At 42.5% G+C, this 22,819-nt stretch overlaps 1 protein-coding gene across 1 annotated transcript; it reads right to left on the bottom strand.

Moving 5' to 3' along the window:
- Positions 1 to 428: 428 nt before the first annotated feature.
- Positions 429 to 20,852, bottom strand: LOC311113220 (uncharacterized protein). The gene is made up of 2 exons (XM_084156424.1): positions 20,384 to 20,852; positions 429 to 2,368 (listed from the first exon to the last, which is right to left on the bottom strand). The coding sequence occupies exons 1-2, from the start codon at positions 20,700 to 20,702 to the stop codon at positions 1,506 to 1,508; spliced, it is 1,182 nt and encodes a 393-aa protein (XP_084012550.1). The 5' UTR covers positions 20,703 to 20,852; the 3' UTR covers positions 429 to 1,505.
- Positions 20,853 to 22,819: the final 1,967 nt, after the last annotated feature.

Here is a 22,819-nt window from a genome sequence, read left to right as displayed (position 1 = left end):
TTTATTGCTGTGACATTCTCCTCTTCCTTCTCCTCTTTCATGACAATGTTTAACATTAGCCCCAGTGCTTCTTTTCCCGTCCAGCAGAACACCTCCTCTTCTTTAGCCAGAGGGGAGTAGCTTAGTGAGCTCATGGTCGGGGATGTTAGCTAGCTAGCTAATTAGCACGAGCGACTAGCCTATTATTAGGCTATGTTAGCAATCCAGCTACCTGACTAAATTCAATTGGGTAACTAGGTATAGGACAGAAGTGTGTTTAAAACACAGGGATTCATATACACAGAAAGCATTTAAAGAGCTCCAATGTTTGGCTAGCAAGTTACCAAGGTGGCTGAATGAACGTTGTTCTTGAAGGCGTGTTGAAGACATTTTATTATTAATTTTTATTTAAATATAATAATTGAGCCGTACAAAGAGAAGCATGTGTTGATTGATTAGTTCAGACTTTTAATGAGTGAGAATTTTAAAAAACGTACACTACACATCCGCATTTAAGGCAAGTTCTTATTCAGTCAAATAAACAGAAGAAAAAGCATATAATCTATAATGCTCCTACATGTAACAATACATATGTTGTAATGTACAGTTTATCATGAACGTCCACTAATGGCGCAGGCCTTCCACATTTTATTTCTATTGACACAAAAATATGTTCCATTAATCAAATACTTTTTACAATCAGCACCTGTGTTTTCTCTGACATGGTGGAATAATACTGATGGGAACATTCATGCAGTAGTGAATGTTTTTCATGTCAACAACTTATCAATGTTATCAGAACATAACACATTTCTAATTTCCTTTAGCTTGATGACTAGTAGCCAAATTAACTCAATGAAACAACTCAATTCAAGAGGTTACAAGGTTAGAATCAAGAAATGCACACTCTATTAATCAATTTAATCATTTACATTTTGCAATATCCAAATCATATACAGTTACTGCAAAATATATTGGCACCCTTTGCAACCAAGTACTAGGTCCGGGGTGCCAATAACTTTGTCCATGCCATTTGTCATCATTTTCTGAATTAAAATTGTACATTTAAGTTCACAAAAATAAAATTGGTTCAGCAATGTTGAAAATCCAATAGGATGTGGAGACCAAAATATTTGTTCAATTTCAACTTACTTTAGAAGAAATAGGGAATTATATATTTGTCCGCAACTGTAAGTGTTTCCAATAAAATTGTCTCACGCTACAGAAATAGGAGACAAGCTCCTGCTCCTATGAGTCGTTCTGGCTCAGACATGCCTAGGCTCGTGCAAGGTTACTTACTTACATAATAACTCACATTTTGCAATATCCAAATAATATAATTAACAACATCGGAGGGTTTATACTTATCCAATCAATCAAAGCTCATAATCAAAATGAAACACACATTAAAATATTTACATCAGATTTTTAGACATGATCATGTCTCGAGATGGAAAAAACAACAAAAGTAATGACGATTTTTGAGTACGATTTCATGTGGCATAAACAAAAACACAAATTCCCAGTCAAAAACACAAGTCAGAACACAGCCTCTCTATTCTCTCATGTGATTTCAGGTCCTCTGACTGGGAAAATGTCTTTCCACAATGAGAACAGTGGTATGTCTTCTCCTCCTGTGTATTTGTATGTATAATTTCATGCTCTTTCAGGGCCACTAAGTGGGTAAATCTCTTTCCACACAGGAAGCAGTGGTAGGTGTTATCCCCTCCTGTGTGTGTCCTCTCGTGCCTATTCAGGCCCCATAACTTGGTAAAACTCTTTCCACACAGGGCGCATTGGTAGGGCTTTTCTCCTGTGTGTGTCCTCTCATGCAATTTCAAGGTCCCTAACCACCTAAAACTCTTTTCACAGTGGGAACAGTGGTAAGGTTTCTCTCCTGTGTGTATTCTCTCATGCTGTTTCAGGCTCACTGCCCCCCTAAAACTCTTTCCACAGTGGGAACAGTGGTAAGGCTTCTCTCCTGTGTGTATTCTCTCATGCGTTTTCAGGCTCACTAACAACCTAAACCCTTTTCCACACTGGGAGCATTGGTGGGGCTTCTCTTCTCTATGCGTCCTCTCGTGCCTATTCAGGTCCCCTAACTGGGTAAAACTCTTTCCACAGTGGGAACATTGGAAAGGTTTTTCTCCTGTGTGTGCCCTCTCATGCGTTTTCAGGCTCCCTAACCAGGTAAAAGTCATTCCACATTGGGAGCAGTGGTATGGCTTCTCTCCGGTGTGTATTCTCTTATGTATTTTCAGGTTCCATAACAGAGTAAAACTCTTTCCACACTGGGAGCAGTGGTGTCGTCCTGCTGGTTTAGGCATTTCTGGGTCTGGTTCCCCTGAAGGACTCTTCCCGCTGACAGAGTGACAGTCTGACCTCTCTCCTGCCAAATATAGAATAATTAGTTCAATACTAAACAAAGACCTGAATGAAATCCCCACATGATAAAACTGTCTTCCTATTTGGTTTAATTCATTAAAATAAACTTGGTGAAATTTTGAAAATAAATGATCTAGAACTCCAAATCGAATCTTGCTCTCGTGGAATATCATGTTTTTAGGCTGAGCAAAGCTCTATAATAACAACATATATTACAAACTATTTCACTCAATGTTATAGGCTGCATTTGATCCATTGTTAACAACATTTTGTTGGGGGCCCACTTTATCTACAAAGTAATAATGGAAATTACAATCTTATAAAAATTATTTCCTTTGAAATGGCTATCCATGTTTTGAAGACTTACAAACTAATATGTTCAGTCTTCCCAAAAAGCTTGTCCATTTTATGTAAAATTCATTATGCCTCTTATTTGCTTTATTTCTCCAACATGCCAATATTTAGAAGTTCGCTTTTTGGGGTATACACTCAACCCAGACATCAGAAGTTTCAGTAATATCTTGTTTGTCCATTCTGTGAGACAGTTATAGTGCCTTCAGAAGTATTCACACCCCTTGACTTATTCCACATTTTGTTGTGATAGAAAATGGAATAAAAATGTACGTGATTTGTTGTCAACAATCTAAAGAAAATAGTCAATGTCGAAGTAGAAGAACAAAGTAAAATAGTTTTTTAAATGGAAAATAAATCACTAATCTAGATTAGATAAGTGTTCAACATGTATTCAATACATGTTAGAATCACCTTTGGCAGCAATTACAGGTGTGAGTCTTTCGGAGTAAGTTTCTAATTAAGAGCTTTGCACACATGGATTGTACAATATTTTCCCTTTATTCTTAAAAAAATTATTCACGCTCTGAGAAGTTGGTTGTTGATCATTGCTAGAAAGCCATTTTCAAGCAGATTTAAGTCAAAACTGTAATTAGGCCACTCAGGAAGATTTAATGTCGTCTTGGTAAGCAACTCCAGTGTATTTGGCCTTTTGTTTTAGGTAATTGTCCTGCTGAAAAGGTGAATTTGTCTCCCAGTGTCTGTTGGAAAGCAGACTGAACCAAGTTTTCCTCTACGATTTTGCCTATGCTTAGCTCTATTCCGTTTCTTTTTATCCTAAAAAAACTCCCTAGTCCTTGCCGATGACAAGCATACCCTTAACATGATGCATTCACCACCATGCTTGAAAATATGAAGAGTGGTACGATGATGTGTTGGATTTGCCCCAAACATAACACTTTGTATCCAGGACAAAAAGTACATTTCTTTGCCACATTTTTTGGCAGTATAATTTAAGTTTGGAATATTTTTGTGTACAGGCTTCCATATTTTCACTCTGTCATTGCTAGTATTGTGGAGTAACTACAATGCTGTTGATCCATCCTCCGTTATCGCCTATCACAGCAATTAAACTAACTGTTTTAAAATCCCCATTGGCCTCATGGGGAAATCCTTGAGCAGTTTCCTTCCTCTCCGGCAACTGAGTTAGGAAGGGCGCCTGTATCTTTGTAGTGACTGGGTGTATTCATACACCATCCAAAGTGTAATTAATAACTGCACCATGCTCAAAGGGATATTTTACCCATCAACCCAGTGGCGACCCTACCTGTTTAGCAACAAAAATAATACCCGCAAAACACCAGTCTCAACGTCAACAGTGAAGAGGCGACTCCGGGATGCTGACCTTCTAGGCAGAGTTGCAAAGAAAAAGCCATATCTCAGACTGCCCATCTTAATCTTTTATTTTTATTGGCAAGTCTGAGATATGGCTTTTTCTTTGCAACTCTGCCTAGAAGGTCAGCATCCCGGAGTCGCCTCTTCACTGTTGACGTTGAGACTGGTGTTTTGCGGGTACTATTTAATGAAGCTGCCAGTTGAGGACCTGTGAGGCATCTGTTTCTCAAACTAGACACTAATGTACAGTGGGAAAAAAAAGTATTTAGTCAGCCACCAATTGTGCAAGTTCTCCCACTTAAAAAGATGAGAGAGGCCTGTAATTGTCATCATAGGTACACATCAACTATGACAGACAAATTGAGATAAAAAAATCCAGAAAATCACATTGTTGGATTTTTAATGAATTTATTTGCAAATTATGGTGGAAAATAAGTATTTGGTCACCTACAAACAAGCAAGATTTCTGGCTCTCACAGACCTGTAACTTCTTCTTTAAGAGGCTCCTCTGTCCTCCACTCGTTACCTGTATTAATGGCACCTGTTTGAACTTGTTATCAGTATAAAAGACACCTGTCCACAACCTCAAACAGTCACACTCCAAACTCCACTATGGCCAAGACAAAAGAGCTGTCAAAGGACACCAGAAACAAAAAGACTGAATCTGCAATAGATAAGCAGCTTGGTTTGAAGAAATCAACTGTGGGAGCAATTATTAGGAAATGGAAGACATACAAGACCACTGATAATCTCCCTCGATCTGGGGCTCCACGCAAGATCTCACCCCGTGGGATCAAAATGATCACAAGAACGGTGAGCAAAAATCCCAGAACCACACAGGGGGACCTAGTGAATGACCTGCAGAGAGCTGGGACCAAAGTAACACACTACGCCGCAAGGGACTCAAATCCTGCAGTGCCAGACGTGTCCACCTGCTTAAGCCAGTACATGTCCAGGCCCGTCTGAAGTTTGCTAGAGTGCATTTGGATGATCCAGAAGAGGATTGGGAGAATGTCATATGGTCAGATGAAACCAAAATATAACTTTTTGGTAAAAACTCAACTCGTCGTGTTTGGAGGACAAAGAATGCTGAGTTGCATCCAAAGAACACCATACCTACTGTGAAGCATGGGGGTGGAAACATCATGCTTTGGGGCTGTTTTTCTGCAAAGGGACCAGGACGACTGATCCGTGTAAAGGATAGAATGAATGGGGCCATGTATCGTGAGATTTTGAGTGAAAACCTCCTTCCATCAGCAAGGGCATTGAAGATGAAACGTGGCTGGGTCTTTCAGCATGACAATGATCCCAAACACACCGCCCGGGCAACGAAGGAGTGGCTTCGTAAGAAGCATTTCAAGGTCCTGGAGTGGTCTAGCCAGTCTCCAGATCTCAACCCCATAGAAAATCTTTGGAGGGAGTTGAAAGTCTGTGTTGCCCAGCGACAGCCCCAAAACATCACTGCTCTAGAGGAGATCTGCATGGAGGAATGGGCCAAAATACCAGCAACAGTGTGTGAAAACCTTGTGAAGACTTACAGAAAACGTTTGACCTGTGTCATTGCCAACAAAGGGTATATAACAAAGTATTGAGAAACTTTTGTTATTCACCAAATACTTATTTTCCACCTTAATTTGCAAATAAATTCATTAAAAATCCTACAATGTGATTTTCTGGATTTTCTTTTCTCATTTTGTCTGTCATAGTTGACGTGTACCTATGATGAAAATTACAGGCCTCATCTTTTTAAGTGGGAGAACTTGCACAATTGGTGGCTGACTAAATCCTTTTTTCCCCACTGTATTTGTCCTCTTGCTCAGTTGTGCACCGGGGCCTCCCAATCCCCTTTCTATTCTGGTTAGAGGCAGTTTGCGCTGTTCTGTGAAGGGAGTAGTATACAGCGTTGTACGAGTTTCAGAAGAAAGTTATTTGTTTCTGGCCATTTTGAGCCTGTAATCAAACCCACAATTGCTGATGCTCCAGATACTCAACTAGTCTCAAGAAGGCCATTTTATTGCTTCTTTAATCAGCACAACAGTTTTCAGCTGTGCTAACATAATTGCAAAATGTTTTCTAATGATCAATTAGCCTTTTAAAATGATAAACTTGGATTAGCAAACACAACGTGCCATTTGAACACAGGACTGATGGTTGCTGATAATGGGCCTCTGTACGCCTATGTAGATTTTCCATTAAAAATCTGCCGTTTCCAGCTACAATAGCCATTTACAACATTAACAATGTCTACACTGTAATTCTAATCAATTTGATGTTATTTTAATGGACAAAAAAATTGCTTTTCTTTCGAAAACAAGGACATTTCTAAGTGACCCCAAACTTTTGAACGGTAGTGTGTGTGTATATATATATATATATATATATATATATACACACACACACACACACACACACAGTGGGGAGAACAAGTATTTGATACACTGCCGATTTTGCAGGTTTTCCTACTTACAAAGCATGTAGAGGTCTGTAATTTTTATCATAGGTACACTTCAACTGTGAGAGACAGAATCTAAAACAAAAATCCAGAAAATCACATTGTATGATTTTTAAGTAATTAATTTGCATTTTATTGCATGACATAAGTATTTGATCACCTACCAACCAGTAAAAATCCGGCTCTCACAGACCTGTTAGTTTTTCTTTAAGAAGCCCTCCTGTTCTCCACTCATTACCTGTATTAACTGCACCTGTTTGAACTCATTACCTGTATAAAAGACACCTGTCCACACACTCAATCAAACAGACTCCAACCTCTCCACAATGGCCAAGACCAGAGAGCTGTGTAAGGACATCAGGGATAAAATTGTAGACCTGCACAAGGCTGGGATGGGCTACAGGACAATAGGCAAGCAGCTTGGTGAGAAGGCAACAACTGTTGGCGCAATTATTCGAAAATGGAAGAAGTTCAAGATGACGGTCAATCAACCTCGGTCTGGGGCTCCATGCAAGATCTCACCTCGTGGGGCATCAATGATCATGAGGAAGGTGAGGGATCAGCCCAGAACTACACGGCAGGACCTGGTCAATGACCTGAAGAGAGCTGGGACCACAGTCTCAAAGAAAACCATTAGTAACACACTACGCCGTCATGGATTAAAATCCTGCAGCGCACGCATGGTCCCCCTGCTCAAGCCAGCGCATGTCCAGGCCCGTCTGAAGTTTGCCAATGACCATCTGGATGATCCAGAGGAGGAATGGGAGAAGGTAATGTGGTCTGATGAGACAAAAATAGAGCTTTTTGGTCTAAACTCCACTCGCCGTGTTTGGAGGAAGAAGAAGGATGAGTACAACCCCAAGAACACCATCCCAACCGTGAAGCATGGAGGTGGAAACATCATTCTTTGGGGATGCTTTTCTGCAAAGGGGACAGGACGACTGTACCGTATTGAGGGGAGGATGGATGGGGCCATGTATCGCGAGATCTTGGCCAACAACCTCCTTCCCTCAGTAAGAGCATTGAAGATGGGTCGTGGCTGGGTCTTCCAGCATGACAACGACCCGAAACACACAGCCAGGGCAACTAAGGAGTGGCTCCGTAAGAAGCATCTCAAGGTCCTGGAGTGGCCTAGCCAGTCTCCAGACCTGAACCCAATAGAAAATCTTTGGAGGGAGCTGAAAGTCCGTATTGCCCAGCGACAGCCCCGAAACCTGAAGGATCTGGAGAAGGTCTGTATGGAGGAGTGGGCCAAAATCCCTGCTGCAGTGTGTGCAAACCTGGTCAAGACCTACAGGAAACGTATGATCTCTGTAATTGCAAACAAAGGTTTCTGTACCAAATATTAAGTTCTGCTTTTCTGATGTATCAAATACTTATGTCATGCAATAAAATGCAAATTAATTACTTTAAAAAATCATACAAATGTGATTTTCTGGATTTTTGTTTTAGATTCCGTCTCTCACAGTTGAAGTGTACCTATGAAAAAAATTACAGACCTCTACATGCTTTGTAAGTAGGAAAACCTGCAAAATCGGCAGTGTATCAAATACTTGTTCTCCCCACTGTATATATATATACACATATACACAGTGGGGGAAAAAAGTATTTAGTCAGCCACCAATTGTGCAAGTTCTCCCACTTAAAAAGATGAGATCTTGCGTGGAGCCCCAGATCGAGGGAGATTATCAGTGGCCTTGTATGTCTTCCATTTCCTAATAATTGCTCTCACAGTTGATTTCTTCAAACCAAGCTGCTTACCTATTGCAGATTCAGTCTTCCCAGCCTGGTGCAGGTCTACAATTTTGTTTCTGGTGTCCTTTGACAGCTCTTTGATCTTGGCCATAGTGGAGTTTGGAGTGTCACTGTTTGAGGTTGTGGACAGGTGTCTTTTATACTGATAACAAGTTCAAACAGGTGCCTGTCTGGAGACTGGCTAGGCCACTCCAGGACCTTAATGTGCTTCTTCTTGAGCCACTCCTTTGTTGCCTTGGCCGTGTGTTTTGGGTCATTGTCATGCTGGAATACCCATCCACGACCCATTTTCAATGCCCTGGCTGAGGGAAGGAGGTTCTCACCCAAGATTTGACGGTACATGGCCCCGTCCATCGTCCCTTTGATGCGGTGAAGTTGTCATGTCCCCTTAGCAGAAAAACACCCCCAAAGCATAATGTTTCCACCTCCATGTTTGACGGTGGGGATGGTGTTCTTGGGGTCATAGGCAGCATTCCTCCTCCTCCAAACACGGCGAGTTGAGTTGATGCCAAAGAGCTCGATTTTGGTCTCATCTGACCACAACACTTTCACCCAGTTCTCCTCTGAATCATTCAGGTGTTCATTGGCAAACTTCAGACGACCAGGTATATGTGCTTTCTTGAGCAGGGGGACCTTGCAGGCGCTGCAGGATTTCTGTCCTTCACGGCGTAGTGTGTTACCAATTGTTTTCTTGGTGACTATGGTCCCAGCTGCCTTGAGATCATTGACAAGATCCTCCCGTGTAGTTCTGGGCTGATTCCTCACCGTTCTCATGATCATTGCAACTCCACGAGGTGAGATCTTGCATGGAGCCCCAGGCCGAGGGAGATTGACAGTTATTTTGTGTTTCTTCCATTTGCGAATAATCGCACCAACTGTTGTCACCTTCTCACCAAGCTGCTTGGCGATGGTCTTGTAGCCCATTCCAGCCTTGTGTAGGTCTACAATCTTGTCCCTGACATCCTTGGAGAGCACTTTGGTCTTAGCCATGGTGGAGAGTTTGGAATCTGATTGACTGATTGCTTCTGTCGACAGGTGTCTTTTATACAGGTAACAAACTGAGATTAGGAGCACTCCCTTTAAGAGTGTGCTCCTAATCTCAGCTCGTTACCTGTATAAAAGACACCTGGGAGCCAGAAATCTTTCCGATTGAGAGGGGGTCAAATACTTATTTCCCTCATTAAAATGCAAATCAATTTATGTGTTTTTCTGGATTTTGTTGTTGTTGTTATTCTGTCTCTCACTGTTCAAATAAACCTACCATTAAAATTATAGACTGATCATTTCTTTGTCAGTGGGCAAATGTACAAAATCAGCAGGGGATCAAATACTTTTTTCCCCTCACTGTATAAAGTCTGTTATGACCGAGTATACTTTTTAAAAGAATGTCTTCGGTGGGGTAATTGGTATTACCGAAAATAAATACAAAAACTTTGGGAGCCATGCCATTCTGAAGAGGTTTATTCTAACTGTCAGATTTATGGGAAGATTATTCCATTTAATTACATCTGCTTTCATATTGTTAAGTAATGGAATAAAGTTACCTTTATATATTTTTTGTTTGCTGTCACTTATTAAGCACTTAATATTTTTTGTGGTCCACTTAAATGATTGCCGTAGATTGTGAGTTATTCTTTTTCTTATTGCCATTATTGTATTTTTTCCCACATTAATTTTATACCCTAAGATTTTAGAATATTCTGAAAATATTTTTGACAAAGGGGGTTTTCAATATTGGTCAGGTATATCAGGAGATCTGCAAATAAGTTCATGTTTACAAATACCCATTACGTTTAGGTCCCGTCTCGTTTTTATTTGCGAGCGGTTCAATTGCCAGTGCAAACAGGAGAGGGGACATCTCTGTCTTGTGCACCTTTCTAAAGCAATTTCATCCGATAATGTATTATTTATATATATTTTTGACTTTAGGACAATTACATAATATTTTTATTAAAATATATTATTTCAGCTGGAAAATGTTAAGTTTCCAAAGTTGATAGAAAAGGCCATTCAAGACCGTCGAAAGCCTTTTCTGCATCCACCGCCATTATTGATAAATCTATATCTTGTTATTTGGCGTATTGTATTAAACTGAAACATGTTCTTGTAGTTGTTTGTGTCTATTTTTAATAAACCCTGTTTGATTGATATGTATCAAGTCTGGTAACAATTTTGCCATTCTATTGCTTATAAGCTTTGTTTTATTTTATTGTCAAAGTTTATTAAACTTGGGTTCTATAAATCAGTAGGGGACTCTCCAGATTTTCCTGGTTTTAATATAACTGAAATAACTGTTTGATACATGGAACTGGGAAGTACTGAAATGAGTGACGTGTGTTGTCATTTGTGTAAATAGGGGCGCTACTTTGTCCTAAAAGGTTAACCAGAATTCTATGGGAAAGCCATCCATTCCTGGTGCTTTGATTACAGAACAGATGAGGGCCAGCCCACCAAAACAAGTAAGCAAAAGCTGTTACAAAGCAGTGTGGTGCAAGGGAGGTTTAGTTAAATAACGACATAAAATAAAAACTATTTTACATGACATTTGCATTGTAATGTTGGCTTTATTGTACTAAATTTGAATTATTTTTGAGTGACAATGACATTAACATATATTCAGCATGACATGTGAGCATTATAATGTGATTACACAACCCAAAAGTAAATGTGAAATGCACTCATAACTTCACAGCAACATATTTACACAACTTTGCGTTTGTCTTGGCTTGCTAGCAGTAGCCAGCCAGCAACCCTGGGTGGAGCATTGCACCCTGGGAAGTGAAATGCACTCTGGAAATCGTAGTCTGCTGTGTAAAATCCATTGTATTTCAATGGTGTGTAGACTATTGCAATATAAAAGCTACAGAAATTAGCTTAAAAGTGATTTTAGTTTTGAAATTAAACTATTCTTTGATTACATACAATTATTTAGTTGTAATGAATAATGAATTATAGCTTTAATGAATGTCATTTGACCCAATATTATGGCCATAGATTAGCAAATTAACCCTGATCTGTATCAAATTACATTTTTAAAAAGTTTAGATGTAATTGTAAAAAAAATGTATCTGCTCCGAGTCTCTGATATGGTTTTGCATAAGGAAAATTAAGGTATTCGTGTGTTTTATTTTTGCAAGAAATTAAATAAGATATCCTATTTGTTCTACCAGTTATCAACATATTGTTAAATGTTTAAAAATAAATAAAACCCAGTGGTTATTCTGTGACTATCTAATATTCCTTTTTATTTTGCTGTGGTATCGTTTGAGTTAGGCTTGGGCGGTATACTGTATATACACCGTATACCAGGGTATTTGGAAATAGTCACGGGATGGTTTTTCAATACAGTTCAAACAATTTATTTTAAGTTTCAATACATTTTAATATTTGTAGCTAGTTTTTAAGTAAATACTTGCAGTCAATTTGTGCAATATGTTAGGAGATTAAGCAGATACGGTTCGTCATTTCACCGGTCACATTATTTTACATTGTGAAGCTTACCATAGTTTCCCAGAACAGTTGAGGCAGTCACGAGCTTGTTTGTAAACAGCACAACGGGTGAAAGCGGGAGCAGGTGAGTCCAGCTGTGTATTGACAGGGGTCACATTTTATATTGAAAGTCAAGTTTTTTTTTGTTGCCTCAATAGAGTGATCAGGGACGTGCAACTATAGTTTTCCTTCACAGAAAATACATTAGTGCAACACATTCTGCAGATATAGCTTCATTTTCAACAGATGACAAAAGAAGTACAACGCTATTTGGCTGGTAGCCACAGTAAATGAGCTTACAATGAAAAAGCAAGGTATTTTGTGCAAAATACACTATATATACAAAAGTATGTGGACACACCTTAAAATTAGTGGATTCAGCGATTTCAGCCACACCCGTTGCTGACAGGTGTATAAAATTGAGCACACAGCCATGCAATCGCCATAGACAAACATTGGCAATAGAATGGCCTTCCTGAAGAGCTCAGTGACTTTCAACATGGCACCGTCATAGGATGACACCTTCCCAACAAGTCAGTTCGTCAAATGTCTGCCCTGCTAGATCTGCCCCGGTCAACTGTAAGTGCTGTTATTGTGAAGTGGAAACATCTAGGAGCAACAACGGCTCAGTCGCGAAGTGGTAGGCCACACAAGCTCAGGAAAGGACCGCCGAGTTCTGAAGCGCGTAGCGCGCAAAGATCGTCTGTCCTCGATTGCGACACTCACTACCGAGTTCCAAACTGCCTCTGGAAGCAACGTCAGTACAAGAACAGTTTGTCGGGAGCTTCATGAAATGGGTTTCCATGGCCGAGCAGCTGCACACAAGCCTAAGATCACCATGCGCAATGCCATGCGTTGGCTGGAGTGTTGTAAAGCTTGTTGCCATTGGACACCATCTGGCAGTCCGACGGACAAAACTGGGTTTGGCGTATGCCAGGAGAACGCTACCTGCTCGAATGCATAGTGCCAAATGTAAAGTTTGGTGGAGGAGGAATAATGGTCTGGGGCGGTTTTCATGGTTCGGGATAGGCCCCTTAGTTCCAGTGAAGCAAGATCTTAACGCTACAGCATACAATGACATTCTAGACGATTCTGTGCTTCCAACTTTGTGGCAACAGTTTGGAGAAGGGCCTTTCCTTTTTCAGCATGACAATGTCCCCATGCACAAAGCAAGGTCCATACAGAAATGGTTTGTCGGGATTGGTGTGGAAGACCTTGACTGGGCTGCACAGAGCCCTGACCTCAACCCCATCGAACACCTTTGGGATGAATTAGAACGCCGACTGCGAGCCAGGCCTAATCGCCCAACATCACTAATGCTCGTGGCTGAATGGAAGCAAGTCCCCGCAGCAATGTTCCAACATCTAGTAGAAAGCCTTCCCAGAAGAGTGGAGGCTGTTATAGCAGAAAACGGGGCACCAACTTCATATTAATGTCCATGATTTTGGAATGAGATGTTCGACGAGCAGGTGTCCACATACACTACATGACCAAAAGTATTTATAATGTTTATGATAGAAAGAATGTAGCCAGCTACATTTCCTAATGTTTTGCTTAAAAGTCATCTTGAATTTTACTGGAAAGTAGGCTGGCTGGCTACACCGAGAAAAAAGTACAGGAGAAAAAAGCTACACATTACATCAGTCAGAGCACTGTCTGCTGATAGCAGAGTATGTGAGCGGAGCTGAAGAGAGGAGTGGAGCATGCCCAATTTGACTGGAGCATGGAGCAAGTTTCCCAAAGGCTGGAGTGTCAGCCTTCTCGCCCAGTAGCGACTCAGGGCATGCCCGGCCCAGCATGCATTTGTAGTCTACCCCCTTGCTTTAGCTACTGTCATCTAGTATGCTAATCATCCAGGAGTGTGGTGATGTAGTGTCCACAACTAAAGAATCATTGTGGAATCTGAAAAGACAGGTATCCCGAAAGCACGATGGTGTACTTACTACGTGCACATGCTAACAGAAAGGAATGAGATGGGTAGTTAGCAAGTGTGTCATTGTAGCAAAGTATTTATAAACAAAAAATCAGATCTCTTAAGTGTTTAGCATCCCCAGTGGCTCTGCAAGCGCTGAGAGGGTATTCTCCGCTGCTGGCCTGCTCTCCAGGCACCACTGATGAGCCTGAAGCCACAGACTCTGGCCAAACTCGTGTTTCTAAAAATGAATTCAAAAAACACTGTAGATGGAGCCTAATAAGGCATTTTTCGTTTAACTTGTATTTAATTCTAAGTAAGTCACAGCCTATACAGTGGGGGGAAAAAGTATTTAGTCAGCCACAAATTGTGCAAGTTCTCCCACTTAAAAAGATGAGAGAGGCCTGTAATTTTCATCATAGGTACACGTCAACTATGACAGACAAAATGAGAAAAAAAAATCCAGAAAATCACATTGTAGGATTTCTTATGAATTTATTTGCAAATTATGGTGGAAAATAAGTATTTGGTCAATAACAAAAGTTTCTCAATACTTTGTTATATACCCTTTGTCGGCAATGACACAGGTCAAACGTTTTCTGTAAGCCTTCACAAGGTTTTCACACACTGTTGCTGGTATTTTGGCCCCTTCCTCCATGCAGATCTCCTCTAGAGCAGTGATGTTTTGGGGCTGTCGCTGGGCAACACGGACTTTCAACTCCCTCCAAAGATTTTCTATGGGGTTGAGATCTGGAGACTGGCTAGGCCACTCCAGGACCTTGAAATGCTTCTTACGAAGCCACTCCTTCGTTGCCCGGGCGGTGTGTTTGGGATCATTGTCATGCTGAAAGACCCAGCCACGTTTCATCTTCAATGCCCTTGCTGATGGAAGGAGGTTTTCACTCAAAATCTCACGATACATGGCCCCATTCATTCTTTCCTTTACACGGATCAGTCGTCCTGGTCCCTTTGCAGAAAAACAGCCCCAAAGCATGATGTTTCCACCCCCATGCTTCACAGTAGGTATGGTGTTCTTTGGATGCAACTCAGCATTCTTTGTCCTCCAAACACGACGAGTTGAGTTTTTACCAAAAAGTTCTATTTTGGTTTCATCTGACTATATGACATTCTCCCAATCCTCTTCTGGATCATCCAAATGCACTCTAGCAAACTTCAGACGGGCCTGGACATGTACTGGCTTAAGCAGGGGGACACGTCTGGCACTGCAGGATTTGAGTCCCTGGCGGTGTAGTGTGTTACTGATGGTAGGCTTTGTTACTTTGGTCCCAGCTCTCTGCAGGTCATTCACTAGGTCCCCCCGTGTGGTTCTGGGATTTTTGCTCACCGTTCTTGTGATCATTTTGACCCCACGGGGTGAGATCTTGCGTGGAGCCCCAGATCGAGGGAGATTATCAGTGGTCTTGTATGTCTTCCATTTCCTAATAATTGCTCCCACAGTTGATTTCTTCAAACCAAGCTGCTTACCTATTGCATATTCAGTCTTCCCAGCCTGGTGCAGGTCTACAATTTTGTTTCTGGTGTCCTTTGACAGCTCTTTGGTCTTGGCCATAGTGGAGTTTGGAGTGTGACTGTTTGAGGTTGTGGACAGGTGTCTTTTATACTGATAACAAGTTCAAACAGGTGCCATTAATACAGGTAACGAGTGGAGGACAGAGGTGCCTCTTAAAGAAGAAGTTACCGGTCTGTGAGAGCCAGAAATCTTGCTTGTTTGTAGGTGACCAAATACTTATTTTCCAACATAATTTGCAAATAAATTCATTAAAAATCCTACAATGTGATTTTCTGGATATTTTTTTCTCAATTTGTCTGTCATAGTTGACGTGTACCTATGATGAAAATTACAGGCCTCTCTCATCTTTTTAAGTGGGAGAACTTGCACAATTGGTGGCTGACTAAATACTTTTTTTCCCCACTGTATGTGCAATTTATAGGCTATAATGATTTAATACAACGAATTGTTTTTTAAATGCTGAGCCCTTTATGTCCCTGCCAGCCTAGTGTGCCGCACTCGCAAATGCTTCACAATAATTGAACTAATATAGCCTAAATAATTCATTTTCGTTCCTTCTTAGGCTACCTGTCTGTTTTTTTTTTTCTTTGAGCAAGAAGCGGTTGGTTGGACTTGGAGCGCTGCACCGCTCCGTGAGCGAGCGATGAGCGGGATTTCCGACCACTCAACTCAGCTCACATACTCTCGCTGACAGAATGCCTGTTTGTGAATTCTCAGCCGAGTGGAGAAGCGCAACTGAAGCACAAAATTAGTCTGATGCCAAGCAGAAATTACAATAAGAAATATTTCAGATCTACGTTGACAAAACATTTTTATTTTTTTCCCCTACGTGAAAAATAAAGAATTATGCGTTAACGCGACCCCTAAGTTTAACTTGCTAGTTATCTAAGTAAGTTACTGAATTAATAAGGTGATGGGGCATCATATTGTGTAGGCTTTCTGCCATGTTTGAGAAGTCAAAGCCCTTTGGAGGAGTTATCTTGATTTCCTTGTGTTTTTTCTCCTCTCCATTCTCAGCTATGCTCCTCCCCCCTCTTCTCTGAGCAGAGCAGGCAGGCCCGTTGCCCTAGCGACTCCAGACAGACACAGTGTGTACACATGCTGCTTTAGAGCAGACAAGCATGCATCAAACATTGGCACAATGTCTCTCGTTCACATTGGCTTGTCCAAACTCAACAAAAATTACATTCGGTAGCTCCTACCTATACATGGCTAACTTTATGAGCTGGATTGTCCGTCTTTGCAATTAGTTTATTTTTGTTTGCTTCATTAGCATATTTACTTTGTTGGCATTCTGGTAAAAGATGCCCAATGGTATTTTTTGCGTTTTATTTGGCGCCCCCTTGTGTACTAAGCCAGTAATACCGTAAATGCCAGAATGAGAGATGGACAGTATGACGCTATGAAAATCTGGAAACCGCCCAACCCTATATTGAGTATCGTTTTGGCTTTGAGTATCATTTCGGTGTCGAGTATTATGATACTAAACCTGGTATCGAAGTCAAAAATCTGGTCTCGTGACATTACATTTACATTTTCGTCATTTAGCAGACGCTTTTATCCAGAGCGACTTACAAAATGGTGCATTCACCTTATGATAGCCAGTGGGACAACCACTTCACAATATGTTTTTTGTTTTTTTTTCTCTTTGGGGTGGGGTAAGGGGGAGTAGAAGGATTACTTTATCCTATCCCAGGTATTCCTTAAAGAGGTGGGGTTTCAAGTGTCTCCGGAAGGTGGTGAGTGACTCCGCTGTCCTGGCGTCGTGAGGGAGCTTGTTCAACCATTGGAGTGCCAGAGCAGCGAACAGTTTTGACTGGGCTGAGCGGGAACTGTGAGGATTTGACAGAGCCAAGTGACTTGGTGTATAGCGAGAATAGGAGAGGGCCTAGAACTGAGCCCTGGGGGACACCAGTGGTGAGAGCACGTGGTGCGGAGACAGATTCTCGCCACGCCACCTGGTAGCAGCGACCTGTCAGGTAGGACGCAATCCAAGAGTGAGCCGCGCCGGAGATGCCCAACTCGGAGAGGGTGGAGAGGAGGATCTGATGCTTCACAGTATCAAAGGCAGCAGATAGGTCTAGAAGGACGAGAGCAGAGGAGAGAGAGTTAGCTTTAGCAGTGCGGAGAGCCTCCGTGACACAGAGAAGAGCAGTCTCAGTTGAATGACCAGTCTTGAAACCTGACTGGTTTGGATCAAGAAGGTCATTCTGAGAGAGATAACAAGAGAGTTGGTTAAAGACGGCACGCTCAAGAGTTTTGGAGAGAAAAGAAAGAAGGGATACTGGTCTGTAGTTGTTGACATCGGAGGGATCGAGTCAACAACTCTCGCTCTCTTGAAGACGGAAGGGACGTTGCCAGCGGTCAAGGATGAGTTGATGAGCGAGGTGAGGTAAGGGAGAAGGTCTCTCCGGAAATGGTCTGGAGAAGAGAGGAGGGGATAGGGTCAAGCGGGCAGGTTGTTGGGTGGCCGGCCGTCACAAGTCGCAATATTTCATCTGGAGAGAGAGGGGAGAAAGAAGTCAAATCATAGTGTAGGGCAGTGTGAGCAGGACCAGCGGTGTCATTTGACTTAACAAACGAGGATCGGATGTCGTCAACCTTCTTTTCAAAATGGTTGACGAAGTCATCCACAGAGAGGGAGGGGGGGGGATTCAGCAGGGAGGAGAAGGTGGCAAAGAGCTTCCTAGGGTTAGAGGCAGAGGCTTGGAATTTAGAGTGGTAGAAAGTGGCTTTAGCAGCAGAAACAGAGGAAGAAAATGTAGAGAGGAGGGAGTGAAAAGATGCCAGGTCCGCAGGGAGTCTAGTTTTCCTCCATTTCCGCTCGGCTGCCCGGAGCCCTGTTCTGTGAGCTCGCAATGAGTCGTCAAGCCACGGAGCAGGAGGGGAGGACCGAGCCGGCCGGGAGGATAGGGGACATAGAGAGTCAAAGGATGCAGAAAGGGAGGAGAGGAGGCAGAATCAGGAGATTGGAGGGAGAAGGATTGAGCAGAGGGAAGAGATGATAGGATGGAAGAGGAGAGAGTAGCGGGAGAGAGAGCGAAGGTTGCGACGGCACATTACCATCTGAGTAGGGGCAGAGTGAGTAGTGTTGGAGGAGAGCAAGAGAGAAAAGGATACAAAGTAGTGGTCGGAGACTTGGAGGGGAGTTGCAGTGAGATTAGTAGAAGAACAGCATCTAGTAAAGATGAGGTCAAGCGTATTGCCTGCCTTGTGAGTAGGGGGGGATGGTGAGAGGGTGAGGTCAAAAGAGGAGAGGAGTGGAAAGAAGGAGGCAGAGAGAAATGAGTCAAAGGTAGACGTAGGGAGGTTAAAGTCACCCAGAACTGTGAGGGGTGAGCCATCCTCAGGAAAGGAACTTATCAAGTGACAACACTAGTCCCCTCCTGTACTCCCTTGTTCACCCACGACTGTGTGACCGCGCAAAACTTCAACACCATCATTAAGTTTGCCGACGACACGACGGTGGTAGGCCTGACCACCGACGAAGATGAGACAGCCTATAGGGAGGATGTCAGAGACCTGGCAGTAAGACAAAGGAGCTGATCGTGGACTACATGAAACGGAGGGCTGAGCACGCCCCCATTCATATCGATGGGGCTGTAGTGGAGCGGGTTGAGAGCTTCAACTTCCTCGGTCTCCACATCACTAAGGATCTACCATGGTCCAAACACACCACTACAGTCATGAAGAGGGCACAACAACGCCTCTTCACCCTAAGAAGGCTGAAAAGATTTGGCATGGGCCCTCAGATCCTAAAACGTTCTACAGCTGCACCATCGAGAGCATCTTGACTGGCTGCATCACTTCTTGGTATGGCAACTGCTTGGTATCCGACCGCAAGGCGCTACAGAGGGTAGCGCGTACAGCCCAGTACATCACTGGGGATGAGCTCCCTGCGATCCAGGACTTCTATACCAGGCGGTGTCAGAGGAAGGCCCAAATAATTGTCAAAGACAGTCACAGACTGTTCTCTCTGCTATTGCACGGCAAGGAGTACCAATTCACCGTCTGGAACCAACAGGACCCTTAACAGCTTCTACCCCCATGCCATAATATTTCTAAACAAGACTCCTAAATAGCTAATCAAATGGCTACCAGGACTACCTGCACCGACCCTTTTTGCACTAACTCTCTTGCACTGACTCTATGCACACTCACTGGACTCTTCCCAGTACCCACACATACTTACACCCCAACACACACTACATACACCCACACATACATAACATGTACACACATGCATACTGACACCACACAATCACTCACCACATACGCTGCTGCCAGTGCTTAAGTTGTAAATCGGGAGGTGCTGGAACAAAAAGTGAGCGCGAGAGGGGGGTGACCTGGAGGGCTCGGAAGTCCCGTAACAGAAAAAAATAATACAAATATCAAGCAGTGCATGCATATCATCACATTTCCGTAGTGGCATAGAGCATTGGCGTAGAGGCGCTTACAGAAGTTGCACACATGGGGGCATTGAGAGAAATAAGCTTTATGAGTGTATGGAAAATGTCTGGAATTTTTTATTTCAGCTCATGAAACATGGGACTAACACTTTACATGTTTTGTTTATATTTTTTGTTCAGCATAGTTCTGAGATACAGGCGCGCTTCTCTCTCTCACCACAGCAACTGCCACGCATTAGTCTCAAACATAAGCTATAATGTTGCACAAACCATACACCATCATGTTTTGCCCCAAACAAACTGACTTAAAATTGTAATACTTTATTAAAAACTGCTTTAAAATGTATCTCTAACCAAGTGGATTATTTATCTTTAGGCTCCCCTAATAGTATGTATAAAAAAAATTATAGAACTAACTTCATTAGATTATATATATATGTATATTATATATAACTTTTTCTAAATGACAAAATATTAGATCAATGTACCTCAAAATCGTTTTGTTGGATTGATTTAAAAAGTTGATATGAGACAGATTTTTTGTTGAGCACTGGCTGGCGTTTAACCCCAAATTACCCTAATAAGTGATTGCTTTTGATAAAAACTAATCTGCCTTCGCAATGACAACTCGAACATATATTTTATGGGGGAAAAAATATGAATGTTTCTGAAATATGCATCATGCTGCTTTGTTGACACCATGACCGAGCTGCGCAGATTACGGTTCGCTGCCTTTTCCCGCTCACGTCACGCGGTGCACTTAATCGAACTCCCTCACTACTTACTGGCGTTAATCAGATCTTCTGTCTCCTCTTCTTCCTTCGCCTCCTCTGATGTGACAGTTATCGCTTCCTCCGTCTTCACTCCAAAAACGTCATCCTCCTCTTTCACTCTGAACGTTTCTTCCTCTCGTTTCACTGTACCTTCTTCCTCTTTCACTGTAACAGCTTCAACCTCTTCGTTTTTTACTGTGACATCCTCATCTTCCTTCTCCTCTTTCACGACAATGTTCAGCCAAAGACCGTCTTTCTCCGTCAAGCAGACCCCTTCTTCTTTATCAGGGGGGGAGTAGCTTAGTGAACTCATGGTCGGGGATGTTAGCATGGGCGACTAGCCTAGTGCTATGTTATCCAGCTAGCTACTAGCAACGTAGATGTGCAATTAAAGAGGGTAACTAGGTATACGACAGAAATGTGTTTAAAACACAGTGGCTATAAATGTACACCGAAAACGTCTAAATTGCTTCAATGTTTCGTCAATGTTGGCTGCCACCAACCAAGCTACTACCGAAATGGCTTCTTCTTCGATGAGGTTTAACTGCAGTTGGCATCCAATAAATGTTGCATTACTGCCACCTACTAGACTGGAGTACAACTCCCTTATACTTTGCTTGAAAAAATAAAATAAAAAATACCCTACCATCAAACACTACACTCACAAAAAATAAACATAAATAATGATAATAAAATAACACCACCCTACTCCACTATTTAAATCTATTTAGTCCTACCTCAGGCCAACAACCTGAAAGGATGGGACACCACCACTTAACACACCCTGTAACTCTTCTGATGTCAAGTCTCGCACACCCAAATACCTCTGTGCAGCTGCCACCACAACCTCAATTTTCTGCGACTTACATTACATCCCTGCAGTACAGTTGATAACCATTACTATAAATGCTAAAAATCCAATCTTACTGAAACATATCACTTGTTGGCCTATCCCTCTGTACTGGTACAGATCTACTACTCGCACCACTCCTCTCAGGATCCCTCCCCCTTGACCCATCATCCTCTACTTTCTTCACAGCCTCAGCATATGACAACTTCTGCACTACTCTAACCCTGGAAACCTCAACCTGCCTCTCTCGCACGGGACATTTCTGATCGCCAGCCCCATGGGCACCCCTACAATTAACACATACCACTACTTTCCCCAATGCTACACATTCCTTTGTCTCATGCCCTTCTGCACACTTCTCACACCTAGGAACCTCCCTCCTACACACTGCTGCCACATGCCCATAAGCTTGACATCTGTAACAACGTAATGTATTCGGCACAAAAGCTCTTAAAGGATAACTTATATATCCTAACATCACTTTGTCTGGCAAAGACTCAACATCAAAACTCAAAAGAACAGACAATGACTCTTCTGTTTCACCACTCACGCCACCCTGTCTGCGTCGCACCAAACGATGAGCATCACAAACACTGGGAATCTTCCCCTTCAGTTGGTCAACTTTTACATTTACTGCTACCCCAGTAATCACTCATTTCAATGGCGCCCTTTTCTTGAGCGCAAAACAATTAACATCTCTTGCCCCCATTCGTTTAACGCCGAGCGCCTGCTCCTTCTGATGAGCAGAAACCCAAACAATTATCACAAGACCACTTCTGGTTACCCTCACCGATTCCACAGCACCCAACTCTGTTTTCACCCACCCTGAAACCACAAATTGATCAGCCAAAATGGATCAGTTACTCCTACTGTCACAGACTCATCTTTATCCTGACCCTGGGTGCAATCCTCGGGCTCCAAGAACTACACCACACCTACCACCTCCGATACTTCGCCCTCATTCACTTCAATTTCTCCTCCTGTCTTCAGATCACTCTGCTTATACTTTCTACCATTCTTCTTTAACAAACCATCTCCATTTTCCCCGGCATTTTCTACCTACTCAATTTCGCCCTCTTCCTCCCTCTCTCTCTTAGATCTCCTCTGCCTCTCTTTTTCCCCTCCATTCCTCCTCCGTATTCCAATTATATGTCTCCTTATGATAATACTGCACTTCTCCTGACATACATCTTGTTCTTGCCTTCTCAAGGGACGCCATTTAACCGGCTGTCACAATCTCCGTACAATCAGCACAAAACCCTCGGGATGTAGCGCTCAACCGTGCATCCCAAAGAGCGCGTCTTGTTGTTGTTCTTTATCAATAGCCACTGCGACGCTTTCCCATTTCAAATAAGCGCGCTCTTCAAACCACCATCCACCGTCAATCATTACGCTCTGTGTCGCCCGGTCGTGATCTGCCCCCATCCGCCCGTTACACACCCGTGGTCACGTGACTCTAGCCCCGAAATGGCTTTCTAGCTTGTTGTTGTATTTGAAGAAGGGACACTTTTCACGCCACTTCATACAGCTACGACCGGAAGTGATTTTCCCTAACTCTTTCTTAACCTTAACCTTGGTCTCCTAACGTGCTACGTAAA

The sequence above is a fragment of the Coregonus lavaretus genome, assembly GCF_964263955.1.
Source record: "Coregonus lavaretus genome assembly, chromosome: 39".
Taxonomy (NCBI): domain Eukaryota; kingdom Metazoa; phylum Chordata; class Actinopteri; order Salmoniformes; family Salmonidae; genus Coregonus; species Coregonus lavaretus.
The sequence above is the reverse complement of the archived record's forward strand: the minus strand, read 5'-3'. Positions and strand labels throughout refer to the sequence as shown.

Coding starts and splice junctions, on each gene's coding strand:
- LOC311113220 (XM_084156424.1), bottom strand. CDS start 20,702: ATGCTAACATCCCCGACCATGAGTTCACTAAGCTACTCCCCCCCTGAT. Junction 2,369..20,383: donor AGAAGATCTGATTAACGCCA/GTAAGTAGTGAG, acceptor TATATTTGGCAG/GAGAGAGGTCAGACTGTCAC.